Raw genomic sequence first — 15277 nt, forward strand, 5'->3', positions numbered from 1 at the left:
CCTACAAGACCTTCTTCCACATGGCCACCCATCGCACAGCCCTCGAAGGCCACCAGCTGAGCAAATGGTCCACCCTCCCAGCTCCTCCTTGGTTATGACTTTTTGCATTTCCAGGGATGCATGTCCACAGCAGCCTCCCTGCAGTCAGAAAACCACCCAGGGCAAGAACTGGCTGCATTATTTCTCATCTGGGGATCCCCTGGCTCAACAGCACCCTTCTCTGACGCAGCGCATCCGAGGTATTCTCGCAATGCAATTAAAATTGTGAAGAACTTCATATTAAATTCAACCTGTTTTAGAAACAATGTCACTGGTCTTTACAACAGCCTCCAACAATAAATTCGGTGGGCTAATCAGGCATGTGCTTTATTTCTTTCAATCCCTTCTCAGCTATGCTTAATTACTCTTAATTATTATAATCATGGTCTCTGCCTTCTTACCTACAACCCACTTGCCCAGGAAAACAATCCTCTTCGATACGCCTCTCCTCCACTGGTAAAGCCAAATATCAGAGTTTCCAAGCTAGCGGGAGGAATGCAAATCCTTACATGGCTCCGCTCCTCAGCAAGAAGCTGGGGCTGACTCTCTGTCATCTTTAGAAAGTTCCTCTCAGCAGTTAAGAATGGGCAGACTTAAATCAGGCAACTGTTTCATCCCTGCAGACAAAGCACAGAAGCTGAAGCACACTTAAGGGACGGTTCAGTTAAACCCCTGCCGCGAGAGGCAAGGGAAAAGCTGTGGAGTGCTCGTGCCGATGACCCCATCTCCCTGCAGTGCTGGAGTGGAGCAGAGAGCCAGATCCCAAACCCTCCTTTGACTCCTTGTAAGTTCAGACTTCACAGATGCCTTGGGGCACAGATTGCTGCTGCTGGCTGCAACTGCATGAAGTATATCCCTGCACATTTATGATGTCTGCATAAACACTGGGGAGAGACAGAAGTGGTACCACAGAAAAACATTTAGTGTACGTCATATGTGCTTTGTTCAAAGAACATGCAATTCAGGTGAAGAGAAGAAAATGATCTTCAGAGGAAAAGGCATTTCTGAGCACCTGTGCATGTGGTTGTCCTAAAAAGCGTTTGTAAAGCCCGTTAGCCTAATTTGACAAGAGGAAAGAAAACAAACCCAACACTGCCTGCCATTCATTCATATCGTCTGTGCAGCAAAGAACTTAGTTTATAAAAAGGATTACATGAATCATATGAAGACTAGCACTAGCTTGCTAGCTGATGCTTAAAGAAAATCTAATTATGGGCAAAATTCACCTCTTTGGTCCACACAGCCTTGAGCCACACGCTGACCCACACCCGTAAGAACAGCATGCGTGTGTAAGAATCGAAAACAGAGCTCAGCAAAGACTCCCCATACAGACTGACGTTTCGTTGATACCACCCGTTCCAGCAGACGGTTTACTCGAGGGCTCCCTAAAGAGCCTGCCAGGCTGCTCATCGTCACCAGCGCAGGCAGGAGATGCAGCCCAGCCCAGCCGAGGACCTCGAACAGGCTCCTTGTCGCTGGACACCCAGCGGCCTCGCCTCTTGGAAGGAAAGTCTACAAACATCCTTCCCCTTCGCTCCAGCCTGGTGAGCGTAAGGACTACTGGCAGATTTAGCTTAACAGCCTGATGTGTTCGGTACTGTCTTATAACCCTGCATACACAGCAGGGTCAAGTGCTGCACTCCTCTGGAAGGGAGAGCATGGCAACATCCTGCACATGGCGAGCCCAGGCATCGTTAGCCATTTATACCATTACTGTTACTAGAAGATACATCCCAAGTTTTCAGTCTGGTAATTTTGAGGCCCTTTGGAATGGCCCTAGGAAGTTCTTGGCTTTTATTTTCAGAAAAATCAGGTCCCTTTAAAACGTAGCAAGCAGAAGACCCAAATTTGAAGCTCCGTAACAGCTAGCCACCATTGAAAAGTCTTGGCTTACAAGTATAAATTAGATAGGCAGCTTAAAAAAAGCCCTCAGCCTGTGTCTTTAAAGTGTCAGCAGGCAAAAATTAAGCTGGACAAATTTGTATTAAGCAACAACTCATTTGCTAGACTGATGCAGCTGCTCTTTAAAGCACTTTGTGCTAAATGAATCTGCTGTGTGGAATGGCATTGCCCTCTTCCTATGCAAAGGTTGAAAAGTTAAACCCAGCGAACCAAAAGGAATATTGCTAAATGCAAGTAAATTTCTTCTTCTTCTGCCTATCAGAATGATTCAAGAATCTCCTAATTAATTTTTCCTTCAAGAAACCACACCAATTAATGAACAGCAATAATTAATAATGGATGGAAGATAGCACGTGAGCAACAACAGGCCAGACTCCAGGCTTCTGCCCCACCGTCTGACTCTTTGTGCAGAAATGCAGATTTTATATTGACATCCCTCAGCATAATTTAGACTGGCAGAATTATGTGCATACAGGTTTAGTATCGGATTCCCCAGTTCCTTAGCTGGCATTAAGCAGCGCTTCTCTTTACAGCAGCACACTGTCCAGCTCCAAACTCCAGAGCAGTGATTCTCTCTATCACACAGAATTTGTGATACAACACCTTATCAGATTACATCAACAAGCATTACAGCATGGCAAGATAAGCTTTTTTTTTTTTTTTAAATGAGGTGCTCTGCCTGAGAAAATGCCACTCAGTCATACAAAACCCTCATATAGACTGTCCCATGGAAATCAGTAACCATGGCAGGCTGAGCAGGCACTGGGCCTGCAGGCTACATAGCTACACGTACGTATACACATATACTATAAACAAAGACATTCAAAGAACACTTAAACGTCTGCGTGTACATACTTGTTACTGTTTTCACACTGTAAACTTTTTTTAATCAAATATTTGCCATTCACCCACATTAAAACAAGTAAATTAAAAATTCACTCAGTGTTGTCTGCAAACTTTCTGCATGTAACATGCATTGTTTAATCATATAGGTCATAGCTAGAGACCTTTTTATTGCAGCATGATTTCATCTTCAAACTATTCCACTATTCACTTGTGTACAGTAGGTTACCCATTTATAGGTTTCTAATAAAAGCAAATCTTCCTTAAGTGGCTATTACTGGATTTCTCCTTTCAGCCTAGGGATAAGCAGGATTCTGGGCTTTAAAAAGATCGCTAGTGGGCTGAATAAGAAAGTGACAACTGAAGAATGTCATGGCAAAACGTCGATATGTTCTAATTACAGCACCGTTAATGAGAAGAACATTTCTCATATCAGAGCATTCATCACGTTTAGCATAGACACACTGAAATCATCTATTCACATAGAGTCTGAAAATTTTTTACTCATCTCTAGTTAGATGCCACAGAAGGTAGTGTCTGGCAATACAAGGTAAGTCACACCATCTGGAAAGAATTAATACTTTTTTTAAAAAAATCAAGCACTTTTAGGAATTTGCACAGTCTGTTGCTAAAGAAAATTACGTATTTATTTTCTTTTAAAAATGAACTGAAATACAACTTTAGGAAATATCTGTTCATTACATTTAGATACATAGTTTGAGACTGACTTATTTCCAAAGTGTTCCTTCACAGAGTTATATCCACATGCACCTTAAATGTTTTCTACATTCTCCACCATATTACATCTCATCACAATATTTATAATAAAAGGCTAACCTGTAAATTCTTTAGACGTTGACATTTATTATGAATACCTGCAATGTATAAGAAACCCTGAACAGTAGTTTGATTGCACCGAGACAGATGTAGGCTGGTAAAATAATAAGGCACAGTACTATGTATAGGGAACACGGGTTATTCTTTTAGCAACACAGACTTACTGACCTAGTTAGCCTGTCTGCAAGAACTGTATTTGGATTAAAGTCACTGCACCCTCTGAGTACAGGGACAATGTTCACCTATCCAAGACTGCTCTGATGACCCAAGGATTTTACATGTTACGGTGGGAGTTAAAAAACTGTAAGATATCCGTGGAGTTTTAGAACACATAAGGGCTCTTTTATGGGAAGTATGAAGTGTATACATTTCCCCAAACCCTTATCAAGTTAATTAAAAAAAAAAAATCAAGTAGTATCTGTGATAAGCACTAAGTATAAAAACATTATGTCCAATTTTCAAAACTGTCAAGTACCCACAGCTCCAAGTGCTCAACACATGCAAAAGCTACAAGTTTTTTCATTAAAGTCTTTCAGCACAGTTTGTTTTGAATCTCAGCTGGGTACTGCAGAGAAGTACCGCAGATCTTTCCATATTATTTGGGCTCTCCACTTCCACAACAGTATTAAACTTTGGCAAGCAGGGGATTTGTATCAATCATTTCAGCAGAGATCTCTGGGTGCAGAATCAGCCTTTTGCTTGTATGGCTAGGATTAGTAAGACATTGCTGAGATCATCATGTATATGTTTCACAGCCAAAACAGCTATTAGTGTTAAACAAGAGAAAAACAGAAGAGCTGTAGTCTGCAGTGAATATCCCTTTAAAAAGGACCCTAGGTTTATTTCGGAGGTAGTTTTAAAGAGGATGGCCATTGCAAAGAACCTCTACTGATAAATTGCTGCTTAAAAGTTTTCAACTGCATGAAAGCCCTAACAGGTCACAACGATTGTAAGCAATTTCAGATGGAGCAACACACTCACTCTTCCACAAAAGTCACCTTAAAGCTTTCCAGTTAGTCTGCTATGAATTCTTAGGTCCCCAGACAACTAGAGTTCCTATTCAAGCTGGATGGGAAGGACAAAAAACTCTAGTGAAGAGTATCTGTTGTACGCAGAAGATCTCTAGAATCAGGTCACTGTTGTGAAACAAGCTTCTCATTCAGCAGCTGGCATTAGTAAGACCAAACCAGCAAAGAACTAAACGCAGCCTGGGTGGGTGTTTGCCTGTGGCACCATGTTCTGCAGGGAAGAAGAATACTTCACTGTCCCACTGAGTCAAATAAGAACAAGTTTCTCCCTGCAACTTGGAGAGGCAGATAACATTTGGACCCCAGTGTAAAAGCAAGGTGTATCTGTCAGATGTGATGCTCATGCCTTGTCATTCATTTATATAAAAATATTGCTAAACCAAACAGCTAAAAATGCAGACAATAAACAGAGCATGTTATTTACAATACAGAGACTAGCAGTGTAGTAAAACAGAAGGAATGTTATAAGAAACATTTTAAAACAAGTTTGGGTGACTTTTATAAATACGATGTCTGTTTTGCTGTAAACCCAAGTAATTTGCATTTGTTTTGTGCTACCTTCCTAGAAGAATGTGATTGAAGTTCAGTGGAACCTCACTAGTGCTGGCAGATTAACAAACTTGCAAAGCAAAGAGTTACTGCAAAAATAAAAGCTGTTCTGTTAATCTATTTAGACAAGTTAAGTTTAGCTTTATACTACTAACCAGTATCACAACTAATGAAAATGATGGACTTCCGGCGATTTCAGACCTTGCTAGTGTTTAGCTTTCCAAAAAACGAAGTGTGACTTTGCGATTTGACTGCATCTTGCTGAACACAGCCACTGTGACCACGACCACCCATTATAGATGGCATCGTCCAATGACACAGCCCGTGGTCCAACCCTCCACACGTGGCTGTGGGCAACTCCTATGCTAATTCACAGGGAACTGAACAACTTAAGTGCTTACAGGGATAATTCCTCAGCTCTCTCCCTGATATGATATTTATTAGCTCACTTGGAGGGCTCTCCCAGTTTGGGAATACCATATCACACTATTCACTGAAAGCAAACATTTTATAAAAAAGAAAATAGGGCTTAGTAATCGCAAACAAGACCAAAAGATTCTCAGCTGCATTCCCTGGGTTACAAAGAAGTCCTTTTCAGTATAGCAAAAATCTGCTGAGGCTGCTTCCTTTTCCATCTCACCTATTATGGCTGTATGGACAAGAGCCCCAAATTAGCAAGACAGTTAACTATGCACTTCATTTTAAAATGTAGTAGTCCCAAGTAAATAAGATCCAATCTTAAACATACACAACTTATAACAGGCACCTTGTGCAGTTAGGTCACGCTGAACACATTTTCTAGATAAAAAGCAATGTTCTTGCCAGCTAATTACTTTATCTGCAGTTTTACAGCACCAGCCTTAAGTGAGATTACTGTCTGTACACCAGAGGCTGTTACATTAGAAGTTACCTCATAGTAACCAGTTGCCAGAAGTCACAGGAGAATGATTATTCTACATTTGGCAGTTTGTAGATGAAAGTGGTTTAGAACCAAGATACTGCTCTGTGTTCCTACAAGAAGACCTGTTTGTACAGCTCCTAGCACACCAACACTCCACTGTCTTCTGCCAGGCTCCAGACACTACCATCACTTTATGGTCTCTATATAAAGTGCTTTTCTATGCATCTTTCCCTAACAACCTATTGCTCCTGAAAGGTTCCTTTCTCCTTGCTGACCAGGTGTCTTTTGCAAAAAAATGCATAAAGAGCAGAGGAGGAAGAAGAATGTTTCTGGCTTCTGAAAACGTGCCACATCTATTAGAGATTCTATGAAAATCGATGGTGTCTTCTGCCACTTCCCCCCAAAATCCACTTCCTTGATTCTCCATTCAAATAAAACTCCACTCAGCTGAGCAAAATAAAAAAAATACCAGTCATGCATCATTATGAAGTGAACTATGAACATACCATACATGCTGGTATTATTTGTAGCTGAATGGATAAAGGCTAGACTGTTATTTTAATGTTATTACTAAGCTTATTGAATTTATACTTTTAAAACAGAAGTACTCAGAAAAGCTACATACACGAGAACCTCAGTTTAAACAACAGTCCTGGAAAGTCTGGAGCTTTGGCTCTGTCTTTTTGACTTTTTATACAGGCCTCCACCCAGCATTTCACCAGTGCTGTAATTAAATAGAGCAGAAGAGAAAATGCAGCCCCATCTTCTCAGAGGGAGGGTCTTGTATTGAACATGTGGTCACCTTATCTTAAAATTCACCCTGGTCATTCGTTTGTTTGTATACTGAGAGCCTCCTTGTTTTAACATTAAAAAGCTGCTACAGAGAAACTCATTATATTTAAACCCTTCTGTTCATAAAAGCTCTAAATTGTATTTAAAACTGTGTTCAGGCACCTGGCAAGAGATCAGATGTTTTTGTAAATGGACTCGGGCCATGCAGCTGCAAGAAGTAACAACCCAAACACGTTGTGCTGTTGTCATTACAGGTCACACCACCTTTTCATGTTCTTGGAAGATAAAGGAAGAGGAAATACAAGCTCATATGTTTCAAGAATGAGAAAACGTAGGCATCTCTCTCTCAAAGACCTGAAGGAATATGATTAGAAATAAAGCAATTCTTCCCGTAATATATTTTGATTTGGATCCACCAGTTCTTGCACCTTATCAGTCTTTTCTGATAGTTCACAGATTATGCTTAGATCTCAGAACATGCTTCCAATTATTAAGCGTGCCCTCCCCACCCCCATTTTCTAGTTACAGTCCTGGGCCTCAAAAACTTTGACTTGTCTGATAGGGGTGGCATGTTTGCTTTTTATTAAAGAGCTCCATGCAATCAATGGAATTCACTCTACACACAAAAAAAGAAATATTTAAAATGACCAGAATCTCAGACGCATATAAAACAGCTCTTTAAGTTCGATATTTTTGTTTTGGAAACAACACGGGAAAACAAACACACACACACCTGGCAGAACTGATGTTTTAAATGAGCTCCAAAGAAACAGATAATTGATTCATTAGCTCTGAACAAACTGGCCCACACTTGCGATGGACCAGTCATGATCCTGAATTCCCCTACCAGCTTTCCAAAGACTTTTAAGGGAAACAGAAAGTGTACAGAAGTTAGTAGTTCTATTTAGATATATCCTGTGTTTCGTGGCATTTCTATGCTCCTTTGGGAAAAAAACCCCAACTATTCAGATGATAAAATTTCAACACCAAATTCCTCTGGTGTCTACATCCCATGGTATTTTTAAAAACCTCAGTCAGGATAGATAAGGGAAAAGCAGCGCAGAGAAGCAGAATTCTTCAAACATAAGTTAGCAATTTGCAAGTAAGTTCCTAATGCATTACATTAACACATTTGTGCTTTTGACAATAGATGTAAAAATTCTCCCCAGAATAAAAAGAGTTCAGTTGGAGGTTAACTGAAAATATGTATTTTAAATCCATTTCCCTTGCTGTCTTAAGCAAAAGAATGTGTTAAACCGTCCTGATAAGAAACAGTTTGATTTCTAAAACAGCATTATTAAATAGCACGTCTGCCAAACTGTCATTTTACTCAACAGCTGAGCTGACCTACCCAGTAATGTAATATGCACCACATTGTGAGTGAAACAATTAGATAAAAGTTAGCCCTTTAAATGTGTACATTTTGACTGAACTTTTTATATTCAAGATTTAGCCTCTAATAAAAAGTAAATCCATTAAAAACCTCTGCATTTAACTTCCTTACACATTATTAACAAACAATTAAAATACAAGGTATGTATTCTGGAAATACATAATTATTAGCTGACCAGCTTGGGTAGCACAGTACATAGAGGTATACTGCCATTGGAGTCAGATGTTAAATTAGCCCTCAGCTTGTTCGCTACTCCAACTACAGGAGGCAACTTGGAACCTATTCCTGTGAAAGAACTTGTATAGCTAGAAATCCGTTTATTGGAGGTTTTATCAGTGCTGGGTGGTTTGGGCGTTCGTTTACAAATCCAAGGGTGCCTTAAAGCTTGACTCGGAGTCATGCGTGCGGAAGGATCCCAGCTGAGACATTCTTTTAAGAACTCTATAAACAAGGGATCGTCGCAGCCTTTCAGTGCCGTCACCCAGTCTTTGTTCCCTGGAGCGCCTCGTATTTTACCCCGGCGCGATCGACTGCCATTAAGGGTCACTCTTCCATCTGCATGTGTAGTTACAGTGCAGTAGCGAGGATGACCCTTAGAGTTGATGAAGTTCTTGGCTCGCTTGGATTGATCCAAAAGCTTCTGAGGTGGCATTCCAAGAAGTTCCATCATACAAGCCAGTTGGTCTCCCTCATCCTCCCCAGGAAAAAGAGGGTATCCAGTCAATAGCTCCACCAGAATACAGCCAAAACTCCACATGTCTATGGGCATCCCATAGCGACTTCCCAGAATTACCTCTGGCGCCCGATAAAATCGAGACTGAATATATGTGTAGACTCTTTGGTGCTCAAAACAGCTGGACCCAAAATCTATCACCTTGATTCCACTCCTCCCTTGCTGTTTTAGGAGGATATTTTCTGGCTTCAAGTCACAGTGTATGATTTTGTTTCTGTAAAGGGCATCCAAACACTGCAGAATAGAGTGAGCAAACTTGCGTACCAGTTGGATACTGAAGCCCTGAAACTTATTTCTTTTAATCAGCTCATATAGGTTCATACTCAAGAGTTCAAAGGTCATACAGATGTGGTTCCGAAAGGTGAAGCTTTCCAGCATGTGAATAACATTCATACTGCCCGTTTTGTCCTGCTTCTTCAGATGCTCCAGAATCCGGATTTCTTCTGCTGCTTGGCGATGGAACCTCTTTTCATTGCGAACCATCTTTAAGGCTAAGTGTTGGTGGAGTTTGTGATCATAGACTTTAGCAACTTGTCCAAAACTGCCCTTGCCAATGATTTTGAGTACTTCATACCGGTAAGCAAGATGGTCATGGGGCACGTGAATGTAGCTGCCTTGGTCATCATCATAACCTCCATTGTTGGGACCACCAATTACTCCTTGCCTCTTTTTTGCAGCTGGACCCACAAAGTAAATTTCAGAAAAATTAAATATCTCTTGCTGCTCATAAGCAGATAACTGATGTTTGTACTGTTTGACAGCTTGCTCTGGAGCTTGGGAAATGGCTTTATGTGCTTTTGAGGAACTACCACCACCTTTAGAAGTGCTTATGCTCTCTATACTTTTATCTTTTGTCAGGGAAGGAAGAGATCTTTCTGAACCAGTAATTCCTGCAGACTGAAGAGTGCTACTCCTTCTGTTGCCACAGTCTTCAAATAATTGCTCCACCTTGACCTGACTTCCGGTCAGAGGGTGATCCTTCATTCCAAGTTTGTTGCTAGAAACCTACAGATGGAGGGGGAGGAAAAAAAAAAAAAAAAGAAAAAAAAAAAAGCTTTACTATCTTTTAAAGCACAGACTGAGAATAAAATCAATACCATGTTAAACAAAAACAGTAACATCAACAGGTTTTGCATTTCTATTAGGAACAAATATAAAATGCTGGACCTAAACTAACTCAAGTTACAAGGGCAGTTATAGAAGGGTACACAAAGAGAATGCAACTTACTGAAACAAGCATTTGCACAAACATAGTGTACTTTTAAGTCCATAAAGGGTAAACCTGAGAGAGTTAAACACTCAAACAAGGACACAATACCTATCTCTACTAGTATGCACATAGTCAGCAAACAGCCGGGGGAACAGCTATGTTTAGCTTTAAACGTGGGTGCAGCAAACACAACCAACGACAGATGCAACTTGCACCTGTCTAAAACATGCAACATCACATGAATGTGCAGAGAAGTGTCAGGAATATTGCAAAGACAAGTGTGCCAAAGGAAGACAAAGAAACAACAGCAGGTGACATAAGGCTGGTGTAACCAAGCTGAACGAGGAGCAAAAGGATGACAGAGCAAGACAAGAGAAACCATACTTTAAAAAAAAAAAAAAAAGCTTTTTCTTTGAAGGGGAAAATACCACCATAGCCACAACTCCCTTTGAAATCATGATAGCTGCACAACTATCTTAAGACAGACTTGGAAGCTCTGAATAATCGAGAATATCTCTTACTCCAACTTAGTTGACAGTAGTCTCTAACCACTGCCTCTTACTGCCTTATGTTAAAATATTTACATCTGAAATAAATGCATAGCAGGTGAGAAAAGCACTGTGAAATTTTTCAAGCTTGCCGTTTTTACAATTTAGTAAACACTGAACTCCCTGGAGTTCAGTTCAGTTCCTTACTAGAACAGCAGTTATTCCCCTTTTCTACTCACTGACGCTCCATGCTGATAGACAGCAGAGAGGTGTTGCCTTATCCTGTGCAACACTGAAGAAGCCACGACTAGAGTAGCAACATCTGTTTTCCATTTTGTCCTTTAATCTAAAAATAAAGATTTGAGACACATGCCAAACCAAATCCCTGAAAACCAAAATAACTACACAGGAATCAAACAAAAAATAGAAATAAACCTGCAGATCCACAGCAATACAACCAAATTCCTTTTTAGTTACATACAATCCAACATCTTGGCACAGTCCGTAAAGAAGGGAAGTGAATGTTCTTGCCAAAAACAACTACACACATCTCTTTTAAGAGTCTGTTGGTGCTGCCTTGAAATATTAGCTCTTGCTCACAAGCCCCCAAAAATGGGCATTTCCTGCAGAAGCCAGTCCTTATCAGTGGTGACTAGGGGCCATCGGATATATCCTACTAAGTTCCGCTACTCTGCGCCCTATCAACCCCAAAATACAGTGTACTGTAAGAGACACGCCTTTCCAGAAAGTCTTAAATAAAAAAAACAAAGCCCGACCCTGGTAACTTAGAAGAAACGCCTTTTTCTTGGAGTCTGGCTGAACCTCTGAGATAAGAATAGCATATTTTCAGAACTGGCTAAAAGACTATTCAGTCCAACAGACTCAAACAGTAAGTTTACAAATAAATAGAGAACATTATGCACCGAACAAGGTTCACACTTGTTTGTTTTCTGAAGTTTTCCAGGGAAGGGGGGGGGGGGGGGGGCAGGAGAGAGGGGGAAAACCAAAACAAAACAAGCCTGTCCTTCTACAGTAAAAGTCTTATTTTCACCTTTGCAATCAAAACTTGATATTGCTCCTGCATGGGTTTCAGTTGTATGCGCAACAGAAGCAGCTTTTTATCGCTGTGATTCAGAACAGACACAACTGCACCTCTGCAGCCAGCCACCCTGACGCAGAACATTGCCATGGCAGTTTGTATTAGCAGGGCTCTGCGGAGCAGCCTTCTCTAGCTGGATGAATGAATTACAGGACCAAGACTTCAAAACCTGCTACTGTATTGCAGAAATGCTACTTATTACATCAATTTCTTTCAAGTATTTGATTTCCAAAAAACAGTGTTAACAGTCTGAATGTCATCAATTGTAGCAACATGATGAAGTGTGAAAGCCTTGCAAACAGTGCTAAATCTAAATATTCCCTATTCAGGAGCAATAGCAATCTCTGCTAGCGCTGCTGTTTGTAGCAACATTTTGTACCTTTGAATCCCCAAATAAACAAGGAATTCATTATTCCATTTATCCTGGAACTATTTCTTAATGAAGAAGCTACAGCTTTGGATCTCAAACGCGACTCAACAGCCACTCAGTAGCAAAGGACTACATTTTCATTCTTAGAGGACTACCAAAATCATTTGCCACATGATGATGAGACACAAATATAGATCAATCTTAACTTGAACTCAGAAGAGTTATGCTTAAAGTCAGATGACTTCTGGGTATCATCAGCTTTCTTTCAACAGCTTGCTTTCACAAATCACAGGCTGCACAGGTTTTGTTTTATTGATAAAATGCTATTAGCAGCCAAGAAATTAGACTGACAACACAAGTGGCACCCTGTTGAAGATTTTCACATCCTTACAAAACTTCATTCTAATTGAGAAGGAAACAGTTAACCCAGTTCCTACACAATTGGTTTTGCAAAAGCATGTCAGTTATTTTCTGAATACTGCATTAAACAAACTGAATTAAATGCAAGTATTCTCAAAGCAGAGATACTTATGTTCTCTTATAGCTAAGATGAAAAGAACGGTCAGCTGCAGACATCAGAACTCTTCAATTCTCGTGTAACTTTACACCATAATACAAAAATCTTGCAAGAAGGAAACCAAATATCACTTAATTCCAGATACTTTCCCATTAAAATTGAGCATCATTATTTTCATCCTTGCATGCTTCATCTCAGTTCCTGCTTGCAAGATACCACTGAGGTTGTATTTTTTGATGTGTCATCATGGCAAAATAGGCATTTCATAATCCTTAATCTTGCCTTAAGAAGTTAACAGGCTTGATGGACAAAACACAGACAAAGAATAAGATACACCAGTGAAACAAAATATTCATAAAGTTATATTTGTATTTAACTGGATAGTTCCATTATTCTGATTTCTGTTCAGTTATGAACAACTGAAGTTACGCTATGACATAAACACTGCAGTTTAAAAGTTCCCACGTCCAGGCAAAAAAATCCAAGCCACTACTCTTCAAACTCAACAAATCTCTAACTTTCTTCTACTCTCCCTCAATATTGCCAAAAAGGGAAAACATAGACCCATGCTACTGAGTTTGCTCAGTGAATGGCACAGACCAAATTAATTACTAATATCTGTTGCAATAAATTCCCGCGAGGCGATGATTTTCAAATGGATCTTACTCGGTGAAATGCCTATTTTCACTTTTCAGAGAGTGGTTTTCTTAAGCTCAAGCTCCTTCACTTCTGCCAGAATTCAACAAGAGCCAAAACACATTTAAAAACCATATAAAGGTCAGATCACTGTACAGCTAAACATGACCACTACTGCACAGTTGAATCAATTTAAGGGAAGATCTCATAACTTCACATCTGCTGAGGAAACACAGCCCTTATGAAGAAACACATTAACACCTTCAGTCCATAAAGAGCTATTTCGCTAGCAAAGGAAGTGGCAGATAATGCCAAAGTTTTCAGAGGAGAAAGATACTTTTGTAAGATGCTTGGCAGCCACGCAAACCCACACTGCTCCTTCTGCTGTTCGTAAGTACTTATCTCTCAGAATTTTCATGAGGGAAACTAAAATGGAAATGTGCAAGAGGTAAAGCAAAGCATGTGTGGATTTACATACTTATTGACATACGAGGTGACATGACAGAACACTTCAAGCTTTTGTAAAATAACTTTCTTGATTAAAACATGAGCTGAGGATACTAAGATAGGATTTCTGAGGCTGCCTAGGAAGTTCTACACTGAACAGAATACCACATCATTTTTATGCTTAGTAAAAGCAATAATGTTAATAAGTTACTACAAAGCTGCAACATCCCACTTTTTAAATTTATTCTTTGTAGGGAGATGTCCAACTCCTTGATAGTTCCCACTGCCACACAACACAAGGTGAGGACCCAGACGACTTTAAAATACTCACATTAGATCTTCCAAGGGAAGGAAGTCCTGAGGGGCTGTGTTCTTCATTTGTAGACTCTTGGTACCTAATCTGATCTATCCTCATATAGGAGTCATATAATCCATCTCCAAACCTGCCTGGAAACATCCCATATGCAAACCAGTTAGTCACAACAATTCACGTTGATACAGACAGACAAACGCTGCAACGTATCTCATTTTGCACATTTTAGTCTGCAAGATCATCAGTTCTTGTTCATTTATTAAGTGATCTTTAGAATCTAACTAAATTTGAGTACCACAAAGTGCGAAGCTCTTGGGAAATCTTAGTTTGTGATGCTTTTCTTTTAATTTAGAGCTTCTCTTTTTTTTAAATCAACTTCTACCCTGCAAATATATCCTTCAGAAACATTAATCAACACACTCCCCGTTTTCCCTTAAGTAGGATAATCCCGAACTAGCCTCACTGAGAACGACAACAGAAAACGAGCATACACTTAAATACTTGATAGGACTATCCTTTAAAGTAGGTTATCCTTTAAAAATGATACGTGGGAATTACCGTTAGCAGATTTGCTGCAAGGGGGGAAAAGGGCGGGGGGGGGAGTCGGTTTGCACCGTAACTGTTGGCAAACACCGTTAAAGAACCGAGAACTGCAACGTGTAACGCGACCGACCCCGCACCGGCAGCTCGGCCGGTTTGCGAACGCCAGAAACCGGGAAGGGGCGGGGGGAAGCTTCCCCCCCGCCCGCGGGCCCTCCCCGAGGCCTCAGCACCGCTCCCCGCGGGACCCCCGCGGCTGCCGCCGGGTCGTACCGGGGAGGGCCCCGGCGGCCGCCTCAGCCCTCTCTCTCTCCCGCCCCGGCCCCCTCACCTGCCCCCAGGGGCGCCTCCGGCTTCCTGCCCAGCAGCATCGTGGCGGGGGGGACACGGCCCCCATCCCCCGCCGGGCTCCGCACCGCCGTCCGCCGCCGCCTCCCGCCCGCGTTCCGCCGTCCAGCGCTGCCGCGGCGGGCGGCGAAGGCTCTCCTCAGGCTGCGGCCGCCCGCCCGCCCGCCACTGGCCCGGCCGTTGCCACGGTAACGTCGTCCGTCCCGCCCACCCGCCGTCGGGCGGCGCCTGCGCAGTAGTGGCGGCGGCTCGGAGGGAGGGAGCGGGCCAGGGGAACTGGGGGGGGGGGGGT

At 41.5% G+C, this 15277-nt stretch overlaps 1 protein-coding gene across 2 annotated transcripts; it reads right to left on the reverse strand.

Moving 5' to 3' along the window:
* Positions 1-3407: 3407 nt before the first annotated feature.
* Positions 3408-15177, reverse strand: DYRK3 (dual specificity tyrosine phosphorylation regulated kinase 3). 2 transcript variants are annotated; one of them, XM_069771728.1, is made up of 3 exons: positions 14969-15177; positions 14116-14231; positions 3408-10022 (listed from the first exon to the last, which is right to left on the reverse strand). In XM_069771728.1, exons 1-3 carry the CDS (start codon positions 15006-15008, stop codon positions 8451-8453), a joined length of 1728 nt encoding a protein of 575 aa, XP_069627829.1. In that variant the 5' UTR covers positions 15009-15177; the 3' UTR covers positions 3408-8450. The 2 variants fall into 2 exon arrangements, with proteins under 2 accessions (XP_069627829.1, XP_069627830.1); XM_069771729.1 differs by lacking the exons at positions 14116-14231; positions 14969-15177 and adding an exon at positions 11197-11280.
* Positions 15178-15277: the final 100 nt, after the last annotated feature.

This window comes from Haliaeetus albicilla, chromosome 26, assembly GCF_947461875.1.
Source record: "Haliaeetus albicilla chromosome 26, bHalAlb1.1, whole genome shotgun sequence".
NCBI classification, from domain to species: Eukaryota; Metazoa; Chordata; class Aves; order Accipitriformes; family Accipitridae; genus Haliaeetus; species Haliaeetus albicilla.